This window comes from Suricata suricatta, chromosome 2 (assembly GCF_006229205.1).
Source record: "Suricata suricatta isolate VVHF042 chromosome 2, meerkat_22Aug2017_6uvM2_HiC, whole genome shotgun sequence".
In the NCBI taxonomy this organism is placed as follows: domain Eukaryota; kingdom Metazoa; phylum Chordata; class Mammalia; order Carnivora; family Herpestidae; genus Suricata; species Suricata suricatta.
In genome coordinates, this window is record NC_043701.1 from 32,185,878 (window position 1) to 32,206,453 (window position 20,576).

General features: G+C 39.2%; 1 protein-coding gene across 6 annotated transcripts in view; it reads right to left on the reverse strand.

The window, feature by feature from the left end:
- Positions 1 to 20,576, reverse strand: part of ST7 (suppression of tumorigenicity 7) — a 198,933-nt gene that overhangs the window by 54,901 nt on the left and 123,456 nt on the right. For all 6 annotated transcript variants that reach the window (XM_029924558.1, XM_029924534.1, XM_029924524.1 and 3 more), the window contains one exon: positions 969 to 1,083. In XM_029924558.1, coding sequence (XP_029780418.1) covers positions 969 to 1,083 — 115 coding nt within the window. The remainder of the gene's footprint in view (positions 1 to 968; positions 1,084 to 20,576) is intronic.

Genomic DNA, 20,576 nt, shown 5'->3' on the forward strand with positions numbered 1-20,576 from the left:
GACCTGAATAGTTCTTTAAATGCACTGAAGATGTTTACTAAAAAAAGAATACTTCATAAAGCAAAAAATGAGTATGCGACAAAAGTCATCACTCCTTAATTGTCCATTTATAAGCAAACATGTTTATTTTGGAGAGAGAGTTCATTAAATATAGTAGAATGGCATAAAATTCTGCAGAGATTCCAGTAGCTAGGTCATGGCAGGTAATTAGGTAGGCAATTCTTATGCAATTAATCAAATAGTGAATTCACAGACAATGGCAATACTAACACAAGCGTTTTGAAATCTTTGAGAGGTGTCTGCTTATTTTTCTGGTTTATTAAGAACATGCAAAATGGAATAAACTCTTGGGTAAGTAACCTGGATGGCAAAGGGATTTCAAAGCCCTTCATGTGAAGAGACTGGTCGGGGGCGGCGGGGGGGGTTATTCTGCTAATGAGGAGAAGACCTGGGATGAAGGGCACATTATTTTATCTTCAAATATACACTGAGCTGTCACGAGGGCTGAAGCAAGGGCCACTAGCTGTTCAATACTGCTTCAAAGGATCAGCATGACCAATAGGTAGCAGTTCCAGTCACCCGATGTGGGGTCGCAGCAGGGATTCGAACAGTCAGTGCTGTCCTAACAGGATCTGTGTTGTCTGCAGAGGTTCTGAGTGATTCCTGACCATGGAGGCAATAAAGCAGAGCATGCATAGCTCTTATTGATGGGAAGAGTTCAAGGGGAGCCTACTGGGAGGGAAGGAGAGCAATGTGGCACAGGCCACATGACATTTCTGGCCCCCACTAAAACCAGCCATTAAACTCTAAGATTTTAAAAAACACCATCATGAAACTGCAGGTGAAAACTCTGTAAGCGGAGAGTTATCAAAGCACTGTACTATTTGAAATGGTCTTCCCAATCTAATTGTTGAAATACATCAAGAAAAGAAAAATCTTCAAATAGATAAAAATACCCAAGGACTCACCATCATACTTTGCTAAGACTGCCTGAACATCAGCATATGCTTGTAGTTCCAGAAGAGCTTCTAGAAGGTTTTCATGAATGTTGAACATGCTCAGCAAGGGGAACTCCTTCATCAACTAGGAAAGACAAAATAAAGCATATTTAATACATATTTCTTATTTTATAAAAGTATAATGAGTACTGAATTGTAATATATTTATGACAAAAAGTACAATTTTAGAAGTATAGGTGATACTGAACTATAAGCATTCATACCAATTATTATTTTATAAAGCATTAGATGTTCAAATCTTTTCCTGCTATTTTAGAAAAACAGCACCTTTGAACTGGTGAGAACCTAAAGTGGAAGAAAATCCATAAGAGAGGGGCATCCTTGTCAAGTTTTAGTTAACAGTGCTCACCAGCCCAGGTACAGGAGTAATGATGTCAAATGGTGAGTTTGGGAGCCTGGGCAGAATGGATTAGAGTCAGTAGAAAGTCACAGAGCAAGGAAAGTTGGCTAGAATTAGGAAAGGATGACTAAAGGAATGGCCTAAACATTCTAGACAGGATGGGGAGGAAGAGTGATCCAAAGGGAGGTAAGGGATATAATACTGAACTTCACTAGAAAGCAAACAAAGAAGAAAGGATGAAGAATTTCAGAGTAAAATCTTACCTTACAGAAAGATAGCCAGGTTCCTTATACAGCAAAATCATATGCATGTATGGTATGTATGTGTATGTATGCACTGATATATATGTACATGTATATATCCTTTACTTAATCTTTTATATGAATAACTGTTTTCTATTCTTACACAATGCCCTCTTTTCTTGATGCCAAAATCTTTAAAACAATTGTGCTGAGAGAAATAATACTCGAAAACCGGCTAACTCACGGTTAAGAAACCAGTGGATACGTTGCCTTGGCTATCCACTTCTTCTTACATTAGAAACATTTGCCATATTTTGTTTTTTAAGGCCAAGAATCACTTAGCATATCTCTAAAAAGAAATAATTTTCTGCAGTCCCAAAGAGCATCGTATTACCAGTGAAAAACACCTATCAAAATGATTATGTGTTCAATGAGATTGTCTGAAGCCCCTAGAGACAGTCTGCAGTATTTTCACGGCAAGTAAAGGAAGTGAATGACACTATACCACACACTGTTGATGTTCTGTAACCAATAAAAGTATTTCTTGTTCTGGTTCACTTTGACTCTGGTTGACATCACTCTTTGATTTTCCCCCTCTTTCTAATTAGAGTTCGTTAGAATTAAAGCTCTCTGTCATTCAGCATTTGGCAACACAATAAAGACATTCTCTAAACTGTAACATTTAAACATTTGCCATTTTTGATCAATTCTTCAGGTAAGGTCAGACTTCAAGGACATAAGTCTTATTCTGCAATTTTAAAACTGTAATTGCAAATACTAGCATGCTGCAGCTTAGAAACTAAGAGGGGAGTCTCCCTAAGACCCAGTGAGACCATGTGAGCAAACACAGGAATCTCAGCCTGTTTCAACAGAACTTAAAGCAGGACGCTAGGCGTCTGGGCAGCAGTGCTTTCAGGGAAGCCTCGACACAGTACACAGCAACTGAAAAAATAATCACCAATAACAGATTTTAAACATGGCAAATGGCAAACTTTGGAGAAGTAATCAAAGTCATATGACAATTTGAAAATCTAGCTCTCCCTGGCTCCACCTCACCGCAGCTATCACCTTGCCCTCCCCAGTCCCTCACCACAAGGGCTCTTAGAAAAAAGCCATGCATGCTCTGCTCCTTTGGCTCCCTTCCTTCCACACTGCCTAGCCGCACCCTGGGTTTCACCCCACAGCTCCTCGAAATCTGCTCACCCCACATCTACAGGTGACAGACTGTTCCTGTGGATACTCTCCAGTCCCTTTCTTTGCTTGACCTCGGCCACATCTGACAGTCTGATGACTTTTCCCTTAGAATTCTTGTCTCTCTTGGCTTCCTCAACACCATTCTCTTCTGGATTTCTCCATACTTATCCCCTCACTCCTCCTCTAGTTTCCCCCTTGCCTCCTACGTAGGAGTAAGTAGTCTCCCAAGTTATGTCCAGTACTCTTCTCATAAACACCCTGATATCCAGGACTGCTCTTGTGTCCAGGGTCTCAAAACCAGCACTGTTGGTGAAGATGGCTCCCACGTCCTCACATCCTGCTCTAACCTCTCTCCTAAGCTATTAGATCCATTTATAAACTACCTTCCTGTCAGTTTTACCCAATGCATCTAATACTGGGCTCATAAATTCTTCTTCCCCAACCCAACCCGTCAAACCTGTTCTTCCCTCTTGACCAGATATTCCTCTCTCGAAAAAAAGAACCATTAATCCCTGTTACTCTCTTTGCCCTACCAACTACAGCCACCTTAGAGATCCCTAAACCCCTGAACTATTATGTGTAAAATGCGATAGCTTTCAGCAAGTTCCTAGAAAGTTGTTATACAAACAAACATTAAACAAACACCTTAAGAATCTTACCATGTGCTTTTTCTCTGACCTTGCTGCCAATGATTTAGTTTACACCCTTATATTATATATGGCCTAAACTGCTCAAATAGCACCTTTTTTGTTCTTGGCTCTCTGGGTCACTTCTTCCCAATCCACCCTTCACACTGCTGTCAGAATGGCTTTTCAAATATACATACTTAAGTCCATCACACTTCTGCTTAAGAGGCAACCACTGACATGGCCCCAAGGAACTAAGAGATGTGAAAACATATTTACAAACAAGGCTATTTATCACAACATTATTTATAATACTGAAAAATGCAAGCAGCTTAAAACTTATACCATTATGAGGCATTCAAGTATAATAAGACACAGTCATCTTTTATGCTATTAAATGTCAATAGTAGAGGTTAAATTCTCAAACAACTTTTAATGACATAACCCAGGAAATGCTGACACACAATGTTACAGTAGAAAAAGCAGGATACAAACTATATTTTCCAATAAGATCATGCTTTTCCTCTCTATCATACATAGAACCACACTTGGTTAGAAATACACCAAAATGTTTTAACAATCATTATTTATGGTTAATGAGATTAAAGATTTTTATTTCTCCCTTCATATTTTCCATATGTTTGCTATAGTTAAAAGGAGTATATGTCCATTCTATAAATTGGAAATTATTATTTTAAAAATATTTTCATCTATTTTTGAGAGAGCAAAAGTGGGGTGGAACAGAGAAGGGGGATGGAGGACCTGTGCTAACAACCGCGAGCCTGGTGTGGTGCTTGAACTCATAAATCATGAGATAATGACCTGAGCGAAAGTCAAACACTCAACCAACTAAGCCACCAGGTGTCCCCAGGAAAAATTATTTTATAAGAGTACTGACTTCTCTGTTAGAAACTGAATGAAATCTTGCCATTTGAAACAACATGGATGTATCAAGAGAATATAAGGCTAAGTGAAATAAATCATCAGAGAAAGACAAATGCCACATGATTTCATTCATATCTTGAATTTAAGAAACAAAACAAATGAACAATGGAAAAAAGAGACAAACCAAAAACAGACTCTTAACTATAGAGAGAAAATTGATGGTTACCAGAGGGAGGGTGGGGAGGGGAATGGGTGAAACAGACGAAGGGATTTGGGATGAACACTGGGTGTTGTATGTAGGAAATGACTCACTGGGTTCTACTCCTGAAGCCATGACAACACTGTATGTTAACTAATTTGAATTTAAATGAAAAAAAAAGAGTACAATTATTATGATGAACACTTGAATAATGTGTAGAATTGCTGAATCCCTATATTGTACACCTGAAACTAATATAACACTGTATGTTAATTATACTGGAATTAAAATTTTTAAAATAAATTGGAGAAGAAAATGTAAAAATAAATATTGACTTCTAATATCAACAAACAAACAAGTACCTCACTCTAAAAATGAGCAGAGAACATGAACAGAAATTGTCCAAAGAAGACACACAGAGAGCCAATAGGCACATGAAAAGATGCTCAACATCACTAATCATCAGGGAAATGTAAATCAAGACCACCATGAGATATCACCTCATACCTGTCAGATTAGCTATTATTAAAAAAACAAAAACCACATGTTTTGGTGAAGATGTGGAAAAAATGGAACCTTTGTGCTCTGTCGGTAGTAATATAAATTGGTGTAACCACTGTGGAAAACAGTAAGGAAAAAACTAAAAATAGACTTAACCTACCCTCTAGCAATTCTACTTCTGGGTATGTACCTGAAGAAGATGAAAATGCCAACCCAAAGATCATTGCAGTATTATTTATAATAGCTAAGATATGGAAGCAACCCAGGGTGCATCATTAAATGAATGGAAACAGAAGATGTGATTAAGGCACCTGGGTGAGTCTGTCACTTGAGTGTCCAACGTAGGCTCAGGTCATGATCTCACAGTTCGTGGGTTTGAGCACTGTGTCAGGCTCTGTACTGACAGTGCAGAGCCTGCTTGAGATTGTCTTTCTCTCCTCTCTCTCTGCCTCTCTCCCAATAGTGCTCTCTCTCAAAATAAATTAATACACTTAAAAAGTTGTCATATTATATGTGATGGAATATTACTCAGCCATAAAAAGGACGAAATCTTACCATTTGCAATAAAATGGGTGGACTTAGAGAATATTACGCTAAGTAAGATAAGTAAGTCAGAGAAAGACAAATACTCCATGATCTCATTTATATGTGGAATCTAAAAAACAAAACAAATGAACAAACACAACAAAACAGAAACAGACTCATAGATACAGGAAGAAACCTGTTGGTTATCAGAGCATGTTTAAGTTGGGGGTAGGAGAAAAGGGGGCAGGGGATTAAGAGGTACACACTTCCAGTTATAAAATAAATAAATCATGGGATGTAATGTACAGCATAGGGAGTGGAGTCAATAACACTGAGAATACTTTGATGACAGAGGGTAACTAGACTTACCATGGGGATTATTTCATTCAGTATAGAAAAACTGAATCACTATAATATTCACCTGAGACTAACAGGATATTATATGTCACTTATACTTCAATTAAAAATATATTGGCTTTTCATCAAATTCAGAATATGAAATACTTAGCATGGCAAACACAGTTCCTCATGACCAGTCTCTCTATCCACTGTGATAGCTAATCTGACTATGAACAGCTTTTAGTTCCTTAGATAGGTCACATTCCTTCTCATTTCTGTCTCCAGGCTCCCCCTCTCTGGAGTGCTCTCTCCTCTGCCTCCTTGATCAACCTGGATAGCTCCTCAACTTCCAGGAACCCTCACCTGCCCTTTGACTCCTCGTCTCTTATCTCCCAGGTGAAACAGTACTGCTCCCAATTCCAAAGTCCTTGTCACAGTGATCTACTGGTCCATCTTCCCCACGAGCCAGGAAAGAGTGTGAGAGTAGAAATTTTGGCTTAGCTCTAGATTCCTGGTTACTGACTGGCCCCATCATAGGTGTTCCATACATATTTAATGAATGGAATGCTTTTAAAGGCTTTAAAAGTTATCTCTACCTTTAGTGTACATATTACACGGGTGCTGCAACAGGTCTACTTCAGGCCCTCAGATTACTTATCCCTGAACATGTTCCTTCACCATCAAATATCTTCCAATGGCTTGATCTACACCTTAGAAAAGGTATAGTTAGAACTCATAAGCTTTGACTCAATGTAATGAAGAACTATCCTAAAATGGAATAGATGGCTTAGAGAAATCTTCATCACTGGAGCTGTTCATATAGACAGAGGCCAGTCACCGGGCAGAGATGCTCAAGAAAAGACCCAAGACATTCAAATCTTGTAATTCCAACGAAAAAGTCTCCAGCTCCTAAGCGTAACTTTCAGACCCTGCCTCAGCCCAGTGCCAGATGCATCTTACTTCTTGTCTTCTACAGGATTAAACGCCAACCTTGTCAGACCAGACTATTATACACCATTCCTAGCATTCTTTCTACAGTTACTAGCCACTGTGTTTTTGCTCAAACTGTTTTCACCACCTGGAATACCTTTCCCCATCATTTACAAGGCAGCCTGTCAAAATCATCCCACCCTCCAAAGCCCAGATCAAATGTCACCTGCTAAAGTCACAGCATCAGAAAGTGAGAGCCAGAGGAGCCCATGGAGATCATCCAAACACCCTCCTCAGTTTACAGATGAGTTCCCTCCCACCCCCGCCCCACCAAAAAACAATGAAGGCTGCAAATTTAAGTGATTCAGCCAAACTTAGTGCTGCAACTATGATTCAAACCAAGTCATCAGTACTGATTCCAAATTTCAACACATCAGAACCCCAGTCTCCAGCCTGTCACATCCAGGACAACTACACCATTTTGTTTAGGCTTTCCTCCTACAACCTGCTTTGTTCTGTGCTTACATGAATATATGAAGACAGCTGTATTACAGAGTAAAGAGCCCCATATGTGGAGTTATTCCTGAATTTAAAACTCATTTATGCCACTTACTACCCAAGTGATGTTGCACAAACTTCTTACCCTCTCTGAGCCTTGGTTTCCTCATCTCCTGGGTTTAGACTCATGTGGCATCTTGTCAGACTTTCTCTACCACTCGATCTAATGTCCTCATCCCACTCACATCACTGTTTGCCACTGACTCTAACAAACTCTAAAATCATCTCACTTATTTGTTTATGTGGCTGAATATTAAATCACTTAAAAAGCCAAACAAAAAAGTAAATAGATTGATAATAGGTAATATTATTATTACAGGGATCGGTAGATTTTTTTTTTTCTCTAAAAAGCCAAAGAGTAAGTATCTTGGGCTTTCTGAGCCATCTTGTCTCTTGCAGTGACTCAACTCGGACATCGTGGCATGAGAACAGCAGTAAGCAGTTACTTACAAAACCAGGCCCTCGGGCTCTAATTTGCAAACTCCTGGTTAACAGGAATAAATTAGAAAAAGTAAAAGGTCTTCATAAGAAGAGTTTCATAGTGATATTACATTTGAAAAATGCAACATCTCTTACACACAACTAATTTGGCAGACTGTAATAAAATAAAGATGAAAAAGGCCTACCCTACAACCCAATACTTCTGCTTCCAGCTCTGCTCCCTAAAAATTATTCACATGAGTTTCTGCGCAGTTACATTCTGTGATATTCACACAGGATGGGAGCGCTTTCATAAATGGTGGAATGGATAGATCAAGTGAGGTATATGTATATGACAGAATGCTTTCAGTGGACAAAAGGAGTGAATTAAGCCTACTATATCTCAATGTAGAAAAGTATCAAGCAATTTTAAGAAATACTCTGTAGAGAAATGCATTGTGGAATATAGTATTTAATTAAATATTTAAATGCATGCAATTCTACATTTCATGTATATGGGTATGTGTTATGGAGATGTATGGAAAGCAAACTGAAGAAGTTGCTGGTGCCTCAGGGGAGGTAAATGGTGTGAGTGGTGGTCACAGGGGGGCTACAGCCTTAGACTGTTTTCTTTCTTTCAGAATAGAAGGTGAACAAAGACGACAGAATATTTTTTATGTTTATTTATTTATTTATTTATTTTTGAGGGGGCAGGGAAGGGGCCGAGAGAGAGAGAGAGACAGAGGATCTATGCTGACAGCAGAGCAGTGAGATCATGACCTTAGCTGAAGTCAGACACTTTACCTCCTGAGCCACCCAAGTGCCCCACAGACGACAGAATTTCTAATTAATGTATTACTATTTTTTGTTACTTAAAATTAATTCTGGGTAGTGATGCTATTTTTATTGTCTCTGTGTGTGTGTGTGTGTGTGTGTGTGTGTATGCACACATATATTTTAAAGTTGCTTCCTCAAACACAGGAAATTCATTGGCTGTCTTTTTCATTTGTAATTTCTCAAGTCGTGAACAGTCCAATTTTCATCAGTTAGACTTTGTTTTCTATTTTCACATTGTCTTTCTGAGGCACAATTACTTCTTGGGTATGACTCTATAGTGCCTTAAAGTATTGATGTCTGAATAAACAACATTTGGAGAATTTCCTCAAAAAATAATGTGATCTAATAAATTTTAATATACTGTACTTGAGTCATATAATGATATCTAGATGATAATCCAACTTCAGATGAAGTTTAGAATCCCACTTCTGAATTCTCCTCCACCTGAATTCCAAAGCAGGTCCACTGACAGATGTGGTGTGAAGAATATTATTTCACCTTGAGGGATGCTTCAAAGTTAAACCAACTGTAAGGTAAGTTACTTGCCTCTATAACCCTTAGCATTGGGGGTTAGACTTAGGTGAGAGTCCTTCATAAGAAAACTCTTCTGTCATAAAAGTTCATTTTGCTTTTTCTCCAGAACCACAAAGGCTCCCATGGCACATTGTTTTCAAAATAAAAGAGAAGGCACTGGACATAGGAGTGGGGCTGCTGGAAAGAGTTCATCACAGGAGAGGTGGCACAATAGTTACCACTGACTTTGGAATCAGTTAGGTCTGGGTTCCCATTCAGAGACAGTGGAGCTTCTGAGTACCAAGGGAGCCGACTTTCTCATTGGCAAGAGCAGGATAACACCTGGCTCACAGTGCACCCATTTGACAAATGGGAGCTGTTATCCTTACATAATGTTTAACCAGGTATACTGCACTTTCAAAGTGCTGTCTGTTTGTTTTGCTATGAGTTACTAGTTTTGTTTTTGGTTTTAGTTGTCTAATAGTGCATATCTCAATTTATTTCTTCATTTTAAAATACTGTACAAAAAATGGTTTGGTGGTATAATTACCATTTCTATTAAGAAACTTGAAGAATGAAGGTATATGATAAATACAAAGGCCTGTTTTCTATAAGCTAAGTCATTCTAAATAAATCTTTAAACTCACTCACTATCTAGCATAGCTCTGTTTATTTACTGCCAGCTATCTTCTCCATGCTGGTAATTGCTTTCTCCTGGCAGTCAGAAACTTATATGCCCTGTTTTGCCCAAATATTGCAGTTCATGTGCAATGAGAACACTAACTCTCCTACGAGTTTCCTAATACCTATGGGGAAGAACATGGGATGGGCCAAGGATAGAATTTCAGTTTCAATTTTACATCATCTGGCTATTGTCAGTTCAAGTTTATTTCAATGGAAGAATCTGAGGCACTTCTGAGGTTAACATTTATGAGCTTGAATAGGGAAAAAAAGGAGAGTTAATTCACTGGATTTGAAATACTCTATGGACATAATTTAGAACTACAGTCTGTATGTTTTTTCTCAGCTGACTTAAAGGATGAAAACAACAGTTTAAACTTTTCAAGTTTGATTTGTATCTATTTAAACATTTTATTAGTTTAGCTATCCATGCATTGTTCTATGAGTGAGAAAAGCAATGTGAAAATTCTCACATATTTTAAGACAGAGGTAATTAAAAGAGATCCTCAACCAGAGTCCTACTGAGGTCAACGCAAGCTTGGTTTAATTAAAGTTTCAAATTTTTTATTTAATTATAGTTTCAAATAAAGGCATAAACAGAAAATAGAAAAGAGATTCTGTATTGCATGGTTGTTACTTTGTCAGTAGTTTTTAGTGACACTAAGGGCCAGGAAAGGAAAGAAGGAATTGTTTACCAGAGTCCTGGGAGCTTCATGAGAGTTCCATTTACACAGACCACTACAAAATGCAGTTGTCTGAGGCTTAAACATACATTTATAAGAAAATGTCATTTTCAGAGCTAATCTAAAAAAATATTAAGGTGCATCTATGATTAGTACATGACCTGCCTGGACAATTAAAACACGAGTTACCTAGTTCTCCATGGAACTAACACATGATGCAAATATACCCATCACTGATAATTGAAAAGAGAAATAATAGTTGTAGGCATGATGGCAAAGCATCTGATGACAGTTCTATAAGGATTCAAAGGGCTGGAAGGTTACCTAAATAATTATCTATCTTTTTCATCAAAATTGCACTCCCCACATTCCCAAAAGCGAAATCTTCCTTAAATTTTCTACTGAACAAGACAAGCTCTACGTTTATACTGATCCTAACAAAAATATTTTCAGTATAAAATACCCTCTTCTATTTGTTCCTCAATCAGATGAGGATAAAACAAGCATGGACAGAATTTAGGAATCTTCTTCAAGAAGATTCTCTTCTTGGGGACACCTGGGTGGCTCAGTTGCTTAAGCATCTGATTTCAGCTCAGGTTATGATCTCATGGTTCGTGAGTTCTAGTCCTACATTGGGTGAGCACGAGCCCTGCTTCAGATGAGCTCAAGTCCCATGACCAGTGAACATGAGCCCCACTTTTCATGAGCCCCACTTTCTCCCTCTCTCTCTCTCTCTCTCTCTCTCTCTCTCTCTCTCTCTCTCTCTCTCGCCACCGCCCCTCCCCCCCCGACCCCCTGCTGGGATTCTTTCTCTCTCTACCCCTCATTCTCTTGTGCCCTCCGTCTCTCTCAAAAAACGAACAATAAATAAAAGCAAGAGTCTGATAGTACTATTGTATTATCTATGTTATCATGTGTATGTGAAATTTGCCTACTTTAAACTCATGGCAAACTGTAATTTCAAGAACCACAAGGTTAGAGACAAGTCAACCTCATCCTGTTTTGGGGAAAAGAATGATTTGTATGTACCCTCCTCAAAACTGTCAGGTAACACTTTGAGTAAAACATTTTCTTTATCATCGTAAACAGCTTCAAATAGGGCTGTGCCCTGGCCTTGAGATCATGAACAAATCTGAACAATGCGATGCATATTTCAAATGGCTTGGAAGCAAGCCCGGTAACGGAAAACAGAATGATAAGCATCCTTCCCTCTGTGATGACATGGCATTGCTCTCCTATTCCAGAAGTGGCCTCAACGAGCAACTAAACATACGGGCCAACAATTACTGTCAGAAAGGCCTCTTTATGCCAAAACCACAATAACTGCGTTTGGCACACACCCTTCCACGTTCACATGGGTAATGGTAAATAACTCTATGCAGGAGATTAACTCCTTTGGTTATCTGGGGCACAGCTAACAAATACTCATCTTGGCAGGCATCTCACAACACAGTCATGCTGAAAGTTAAGTGTTAGGGAAGATTCTTTTATAAAGCAACAGGCGGGAGGTCAGTACCTCGACCTTTGACATTAATCCCCACACTGCTCTGTCATCACTTTGCCTTCCAGTGTTCCTTTTCCTCCCAGGTCTTCCCACTCTACCCTGCTGGAGCCTCAGCCCCTGATATACAAATTCCCCCACATATCCATGAGCCATTTACGCAGCACAAGCCTGAGCTCACTGCTCCTGTTTCGGCTGTTAATTTCCCCACAAAACTTGTGTCTAGTAAGAAGGATGTGAGGCTGGCTTCTCCTTGTTCCCCAAGGCACATGTAACCATTACTGCTCAGCCCTGCCCTTGGGCAGCAGTTCCTGCTCCTCTGAAGCTCATGCCATGATGTTCCAGCACTCGTGGCCATCCTTCAGTCATGTTTTCTACCAAGTAACTGACCGTCATACACTGAAGATTTGGGCACCTGGCTGCATATTCTCACATTTAACCTCAAGTCCTAGCCTCAATGGAGATTACAGTTCATGTAAAACTTCCTTGTACTATCCTAGACTCTCAATTATTTTTGTCTCAATCCCTCCACTGCACTAGGTAACCCAAGGTTACCTAGCCAAACTCTAGACCTTGACATCTAGATGTACATGTCTCATATAAAATATGCAACTCTGACCATAATGTACTGATCTCCAGATATCTTACAGCACTGCTCACACCAAACTTCCTCTTTAATTTTATTGAGACCACCAGTGCCTTATCCTATTCACTCACTGTCTGTGCTTATCTTTCTCAGGTCACACCTATCACTCTTTAATTTTTCTCTTCTTTTAAAAAATTTTTTTAATGTTTTATTTATTTTTGATACAGAGAGAGACAGAGCATGAGAGGGGGAGGGGCAGAGAGAGAAGGAGACACAGAACCGGAAACAGGCTCCAGGTTCTGAGCTAGCTGTCAGCACAGAGCCTGATGCGGGGCGTGAACCCACGATCATGAGATCTGACCTGAGCTGAAGTCGGAGGCTTAACCGACTAAGCCACCCAGGCACCCCAATTTTTCTCTTCTTTTAACTTCCATGATAGCACACTCTCCTGGTTTTCCTCCTCCCTTTCCTGGTACTCCATTGGATGTTTCTCCTTTACCTAGCCTGTCAGTATTAAAAGACCACAAAGGTCACTTAGCCTTCTTTCTTCTCTGTCTACATCTCTACATACACAATCTCACTCAATACCATGGCTTTAAATCCTATACATATGTTGAGAATTCCCAAACTCCTCACCTCTGCATTCCAGACACATATCCAATTGTCTTCATGATATTTCCACCTGCAGGTAAATCTAACATGCCCAAACAGAATCCCTGCTCTACCTCTAACATCTGTTTCTCCCCTAGTCATTGTCTTCACTGTCACCAAGCTACTCAGACTAAAAACCCATGGATTCATAGGTATCACATACTTTGAGAATACAATTTCTTTCTTTCCACATCGAGTCTGTCCAGGAACTCATTTTTCAGTTAATTACTGAGAAGCAACCATGTGCCAGACACTGTTCTATTGGGATACAAGAGTACACAGATACAAAATTTTTACACTCTAGTGGAGACAGAAAATAAACAAAAAATATAGAGAGAGACTATATATATGTATGTGTGTGTGTATATATATATATATTGCCATAACATAGCCATAAGGAGATAAATAAGGCAGAGAAAGGGGCTGAGAACACTGGCATGGCAAGAAGAGGTAATTTTAAATAAAGATATCAGGCAAGGCAGGGCAGGAAAGGTGGGAAGGTAACAGTGAAGAAGAAACTGAAACAGGTGAGGGAGCAAGTCATGAGGGTGTCTGGAAAAGGAGCATTCCTGGGGAAGATTCCAGCAAGTGCAAACATCCTGAGGTGAGAATGAGTCGAGCATGCTCAACAAACAGGAAGAAGCCAGTGTGGCTGGAGCAGAGTGAACCCATAACAGAAATGAGGGCTAACTTATGTAGGACCTTGCAGACTACTTTTAAATTCTGACAAAAGAATCTAATGAAGGGTGTGAAGCCAAAGAATGACATGCTCTAATTTATGTCTTACTGGCTCATTTTAGCTGCTCTATGGAGAGTAGATGCAAGGAGACAAGAGTGAAATCAGGAAATCAGTTGGAAGGCTAATATAGTCCATGTGTGAGATAATGATGGTTTGGACTAGGGATGGCTGTGGACACAGTAAGAAGTGGTAAGATTCTAAATATATTTTAAAGGTGGAGTCAATAAAATTTGCCATTAGTCAAATCCTGTGGATTCTATGTCCAAATATATCCCAAAAGCATGCACTTTCTCCATGGCCACCCCTAATTCTAAACCCTCATCAGCTCTTGCCTGGACTGCTATTATAACTTACCTGGACTCCTTGCTCCCACCCTTGCCCTATGTTTTCAGCAATGTACCCAATTATTTAATAAAAATATCAGTGAGATTATATCCCTCTTCTGTTTTACATATGTTAATGGGTGCCCACTGCACTTACAAAAAAACTAAACTCCTTACTATTTCCTGAAAAGCCCTAAAGGACAAAGCTGCCTGCCTTTCAAGTTCATCTCATTTCAACCTTCCCTTCACTCACCCTGGACTCCTTTTCTTTCTTCTTCTTCTTTTTTTTTAAGTATGTATGTATGTATGCATGCATATATGTATGTATGATTTTGAAAGAGAGAGATAGAGAGCAAGTTAGGGAGGTGCAGAGATAGAGGAGAGAGAAAGAATCCCAAGCAGCCTGTCAGTGCACAGCCTGATGCAGGACTCAGTCTCATGAACTGTGAGATCATGACCTGAGCTGAATCCAAGAGCTGGATGCTCAACCTACTGAGCCACCCAGACACCCCAACTCCTTTTCATTATTACCAAATTCTTTCCAAACTCAGGTTTCTGAGTTAGCTCTTCCTCTGTCACATCTTCCTCTGCAGCCCCTTCCAGTTAACCCTCTTTCACAGCAGCCTTTCTGCAGTCAGTAACTGTCATTATTGACCATGTCCCCTCTCCATTATAACTGTTCCATTACAGCTGTAATTGTTGGATGTCTTGTTCTCCACTATGTACTTAGTGCTTAGAACTGGATTTAGCACCTTGAAGGCCCTCCATAGGCACTTGTTTTTAGAAACAAGAAATCCATCATCCTTTCCTACCTTCCTCCCCTCCCTCCCCTCTCCTACCAGGAATCCATGGCTCATCACCTTACCAGTTCCTTAACAATCTCTCAAATTCCTGACTTCCTTGTCTGACCATTTCCCCCACCCAGCAATACCCGACATTCAATCAAACCAGATGGTTACCAATTCTGCCCCAACATTCAAGCCAAAGAACACAACTGTAAGGTTTGGAGGAACAACTAAAATATAATAATCTCCAACTTCTGAGGGGGTGAGCCTGCCCAGCGAACCTCTAGAAATTTCCATATGACTTCTCTCCCCATTCTACCACTCCCTCCACATTCTTAACTCACATCCTCCCAATTCACTCAGAAGAGCATCTTGTCACCCAATTTAATTAAGAAAATAAGAGTCAATAGGAAGGACCCCCTTCCATTCTTCAGCCCTATCTCTCTGCTACAATCCCCATCTGCATCCAGATCTATCTGTGAATCCCCTATATCCCTGTGTATCTGTGTAACCCCATCATTCCTGTTCTCCAACATTCATCACTGCACACTCCTCAAGACTTTATTCTATTAATGATGCCCTCTCTTTTATATAGATGTTCAACTTCTCCCTTTCTTCTCAGTATTTTCCATCAACATCTGAATGTGCTCTCGTCTTCTGCTGTTCCCTTGTAGGTACAATCTCCTCTTTCTTTGCCTTTTATTTATAAGCTTATTGAAAGAGCCATCTCCAGTAGACACATTACTTCACACCCAGGAGACAATGCAATGCAATCTATTATAAACTTTACATCCCACTGATCTTGCTTTAGCCAAATTACCAACCACCTTTTTGAAGTAAAACATAACAAATATTTTCTCCATGATAAATATTTATTGAATATATAATGTGTGACAAGTACTGTGCTAAGAATTGTTCTGATCTTGTATTCCTTTTCCTTTCTTTCTATGGTGTTTGTAATACAATATTCTCTTAGATTTTCTATCTACTCCACTTGTCACTTCTTTTCAAGTCTCCTTTGATCAACCTATTCTGCATTTCCTCGAATTTTTTGTTTGCTTGTTTTCCTCTAAATTTTATTCACTCTTCCCTGGATGACCTCATCCTCACTCACAGTTTTAATCACTTTCCATGCTGATCGTTCTCAGAACTTCCTCCAGCCCAAGTCTCTCTCTGACACTCAAGGCCTGTATATTCTACCACCTACTAGATATTCCCATTTCAATTACCCACAGGCACTATAAAAGCACCATATCTAAATTCTTCCTCTTTCCCAAACCAGGTACTTATGTTACAATCTCAATCCCCACAATGGCACTATTGCCTCCCCAGTTTCCCAAGTTAGAAGTTCAGAAGTCATCCATGATTTCTCCTGCATGTTCTCTCCCTCACACAACAACCAACGCCCTGAAAGTAAAAACAAGAACAAGAGAAATTCATCCAATACGTCTCCAAATTATTTCAACTCTTCCTCTTAAATTTCTCAAATAGGATTTACAATTCACTGAGGTTGTTCTACCAAGACTCATTAAATTAAAACCAGAAGATTTGGATGTGCATGTTCCAAGGCTGAAAAAAGAAATTATACCAGACATGATAACATTTCTAGCTTTGTGAAAGGGACATATGCTCAGATGCAGCAGCATAAAATGAACTCTTATTCTGTAGGAAAATGTCTAAATAAATTTCCCATTTTGTAATCAGGGGTGTATGAAGAGTTATTTATTAATACATCAACTCCAACTCTACTCAAAAAGCCTTTATGCATCCCACGTCACTGTAGTAAAAGAACTCAGGCAAAGCACTTACAAATTGAGATGAAAAACTAAACAAATATGTCTACCTCCTCTTCCTCCCACAAACCTATTAAAATGACAGGAAAGTGGTACAAAAGGAGACAAATCTATTCTTGTGATGAAAACAGCAAGAAGGATAGGAGGAATGGCTGGCAGAGCCACCAAACAAGCAATTTTAACAAATTTCTCTAAGACAAACTACATATGGGACTTGATTAAACCACAGCAGAGAAAGCTGAGGAAGGTGCTGCTTTTCTTCAGAGAGGTTCTAAATTTATAGAGTAGGCAGAGACAGAGAGCAAGAGTGGGTTCCCAGGCAGTAACCACATGTAACTAAACACTTGACCATAGAAAAGTTGGGCTGACCAGCTCTTCTCACCCCTGAGAGTTGAATAGAAATGAAATGCCTGCCTAATCCATAATCAGACAAATGTTTGCTAAAGGGACTTAAGATTTGTTCAGGATGAAAAAGAGCTTCTAATGCTGAGGCTGTAAATTCTCAGTGAGTCCTCTTACTTTTGCATCTGGTGGGATATGCTGTGGGAAGTACTTCTATCTATTCCCCACCCAGGCATCTAGCCATCCATCCATTCATTCAACAAAATCAACTAAGAAGCTATCATGTACCAGAGAAAAAAATGAAGTTCCTGCCCTTGTGGAGTTTACTTTCTGGTGGAGGTAGGCAATGCAGACAATAAACAAGTAAACAACTAAATAAATGAGATTTCAAAAGTAAAAGGGCAACAAAACAATAAGACAGTAATATGATTGAGAATGATAGTGTATGTGACAGTGTCTGTGAATGTGTGTGTAAGGGGGAGGTGGGGAGAGAGACAGACAGACAGAGAGACAGGCAGTACGCACAGTGCTCCTATAGCCAGGTATCCCTGAAAACTCCCTTCGGATGACATTCTAGCTGAGCCTAAAGGATGAGAAGGAGCTAGCCGAGTGGGGATCAGAGTATTCCAGGGAAAGAGAAGGGTCTGGGCAATGTCCCTGAGGAAGGAACAAGCAAACTTGGCATACTCAAAAAGAGCTCAATGTGGCTATGGCAGTAGCCATAAGGAAAAGAAAAGCAGTAGCATAAGCTGAGTTTGGAAAAGTGAGCAGGGAGCAGATCATACAGGACCTTACAGGCCTTGTAAAGAGTTTGCATTTTATTTTAAATGCAATAGTAAATTACTGAAGGCTTTTATGCAAGCAAGTGACAATTCTGATCCACGTTCTGCAACACACCTCACTACTTTCTGCAAAAGGAACTCTACAAGTGCAAGGCAGAAGCTTGGAGATCAACTGCATAGCTCAGGTGAAAGACAATGGTGATCTGAATGAGGCTCACAGCAGTGCAGTTACACAACTGTGCACACATTTTGGTAGAAAAGCCTACAAGACCCATACACATTAACTGAATGTGAAAGGTGAAGCAAAGAAAGGAGTCTAGGGTATGTGGGAACTTTCTTTACTCTACCTAAGCAGTAAAATTTCACTAGTGGGAGAGTATAGCAAGGTGCCCTACAAGAGACTAAGCTTATATTTAAAGGGCTCAATTGGACTCAGGTCTCAGAAAGTGCTGTTGTGCATCAATGGACTCTGGAGTCACAGAAGTAGCATCTCCTGGCCCATGTTGAGGGAGAAAGCCATCAGGGTATATGTTCTTAATAAGTAGGACAGACAAGTGTCCAGGAAGGAGATATATTTAATATTTTTGCATCAGTTATTAAAAAGGGAACCCAGGAGACCCAGTTCATTAGCCTCTCTGGTCATCACACACTGCTGGCTTTGCTGCCTCTATGGTTTCTGCTCCTGCTAGCCCAGATCAGCCAATATGTGTGTTTCCAGGGATCATCTCTCTGTCCGCCCTAAAAGTCAACAGCTTTACTGGCTCCTGGTCACAGAAGCAGTCCTACCCAATCAAAGGAGACTCAGATATCAGTACTTCCTGCACATCTCACGGAAGAAAAGAGCTGCATACAAATTTCTCTGGTTGCTGTGTGAGTCTAGAGAGGGGACAGTCATAGGCTCAGTTAAGTGTATCACTAGGAAGAACATAATAGACATTGGTAAGCTTAATAACTAATCAAGAAACATAAACATAAGTATGGGTCTTAAGTAAGTAGAGACCACAAAAAGAATGACACAAAAATTTTAAATGGTTAGCCAGGAGATCTATTCAGTGGAAGAAAGGAAGAGGGAAAGTATGACAGATACAAAACATGTAAGACATCAAAAATGACTCTAAACAAAATAATGACAATGAACTCAAATAGGAAAAATACACCAACCCAAAGCACAAAGCTCTACAACTAATAAAGACAATATTTGGTAAAAATTCTATAGATCCCAAATGGCCCATCCAAAACGTAACAGAAAATTTGATTATAAAATTTGTAACTAAGTATATCAGACAAATATGAATCCATATAAGCTAGAGTATTTCATTTTAATACAAGGTAAAAAAAAATCAAGGAAGAAAAAAAGACACAAAGGAGGGGTGTTATATACTCTTAATAATGTATCAGTAAGACAGAATAATCATCAACATAAATGCATCTAACAATACAGGCTCAAAATATATAGAGCAACAATTAACTAAGCATGGGGGAAAAGCAAATAAATAAAAAATTGGTGAATATCCTATCATGTTCCTCTCTGAAACTCACAGAGGAAGCACACAAAATAAGCTAAGATACAGAAGATTTGAATAACACAGTTAATAAGTTCCAATTAGTTAACACACACAGACTTTTATAACAATGAGGAACGTATTTCCTCCAAACACAGATATAACAATTACAAAAACTTTGTACTAGGTCTTAAAGCAAGCGTTGTAAATTCTCCCCAAATCAGTATTATATGGTCTATGTTCTCTAAGCATAACATAAAAAAAATTACAAATCAATGCCAAGGAGCTAAAAATATACTATCTGGAATAAGATGAAATAATAAGGGAATTCAGGAATACTTAGAATTAAGTGGAGGTAAGTGTTCAACTTAGAAAATTTGTAAAAAGGCAATAAACACAGAGAATGGGAGAGGGAAGAGAAAGAAAAGAAACAAAATAGTACAAATATGGGAGGAAAAACTGGAATAAAGATGAAAAAGTTGAAGGGCGCCTAGGTGGCTCAGTTGGTTAAGCATCTGACTCTTGATTTTGTCTCGGGTCATGATCTCACAGTTCATGAGGTCAAGGCCCCCCCCCCCCCACCTTGGGCTCTGTGCTGACAGTGAGGAGCCTGCTTGGGATTGCTTGGGATTCTCTGCTCCCTCCTCTCTCTGCCCCTCCCTCATGCATGCTGTCTCTGTCTCTCTCAAAATAAATAAACTGTAAAAAAATGTTTTAAAAAAAGATTAAAAAGTTGAGAAAATAAATAAAACCAAATCTTTGTTCTTTGAAAGAATAATAAAAATTGAAACACCTCTGTCAAAACAAATCAGGGAAAACAAAAGTACAAAGAAGCAAATATACAATACAAAATGAGAAGGGAGGGAAAAAATGACATACTATTCTTTTTAATTATGAAATAACATTATGACTAATTACATGCAATAAATCTGAAATATATAACATACATAAAGTACTTAAAACAGCCTCGTATTGAGTATAAAGGCATAGTCATGTAGTACGGATAAGAATTTAAACAGTCAGAGTCAGCCATTCTGGAGAATGTACTAGCAGGTCATACTGAAATCAAACATGCAGATG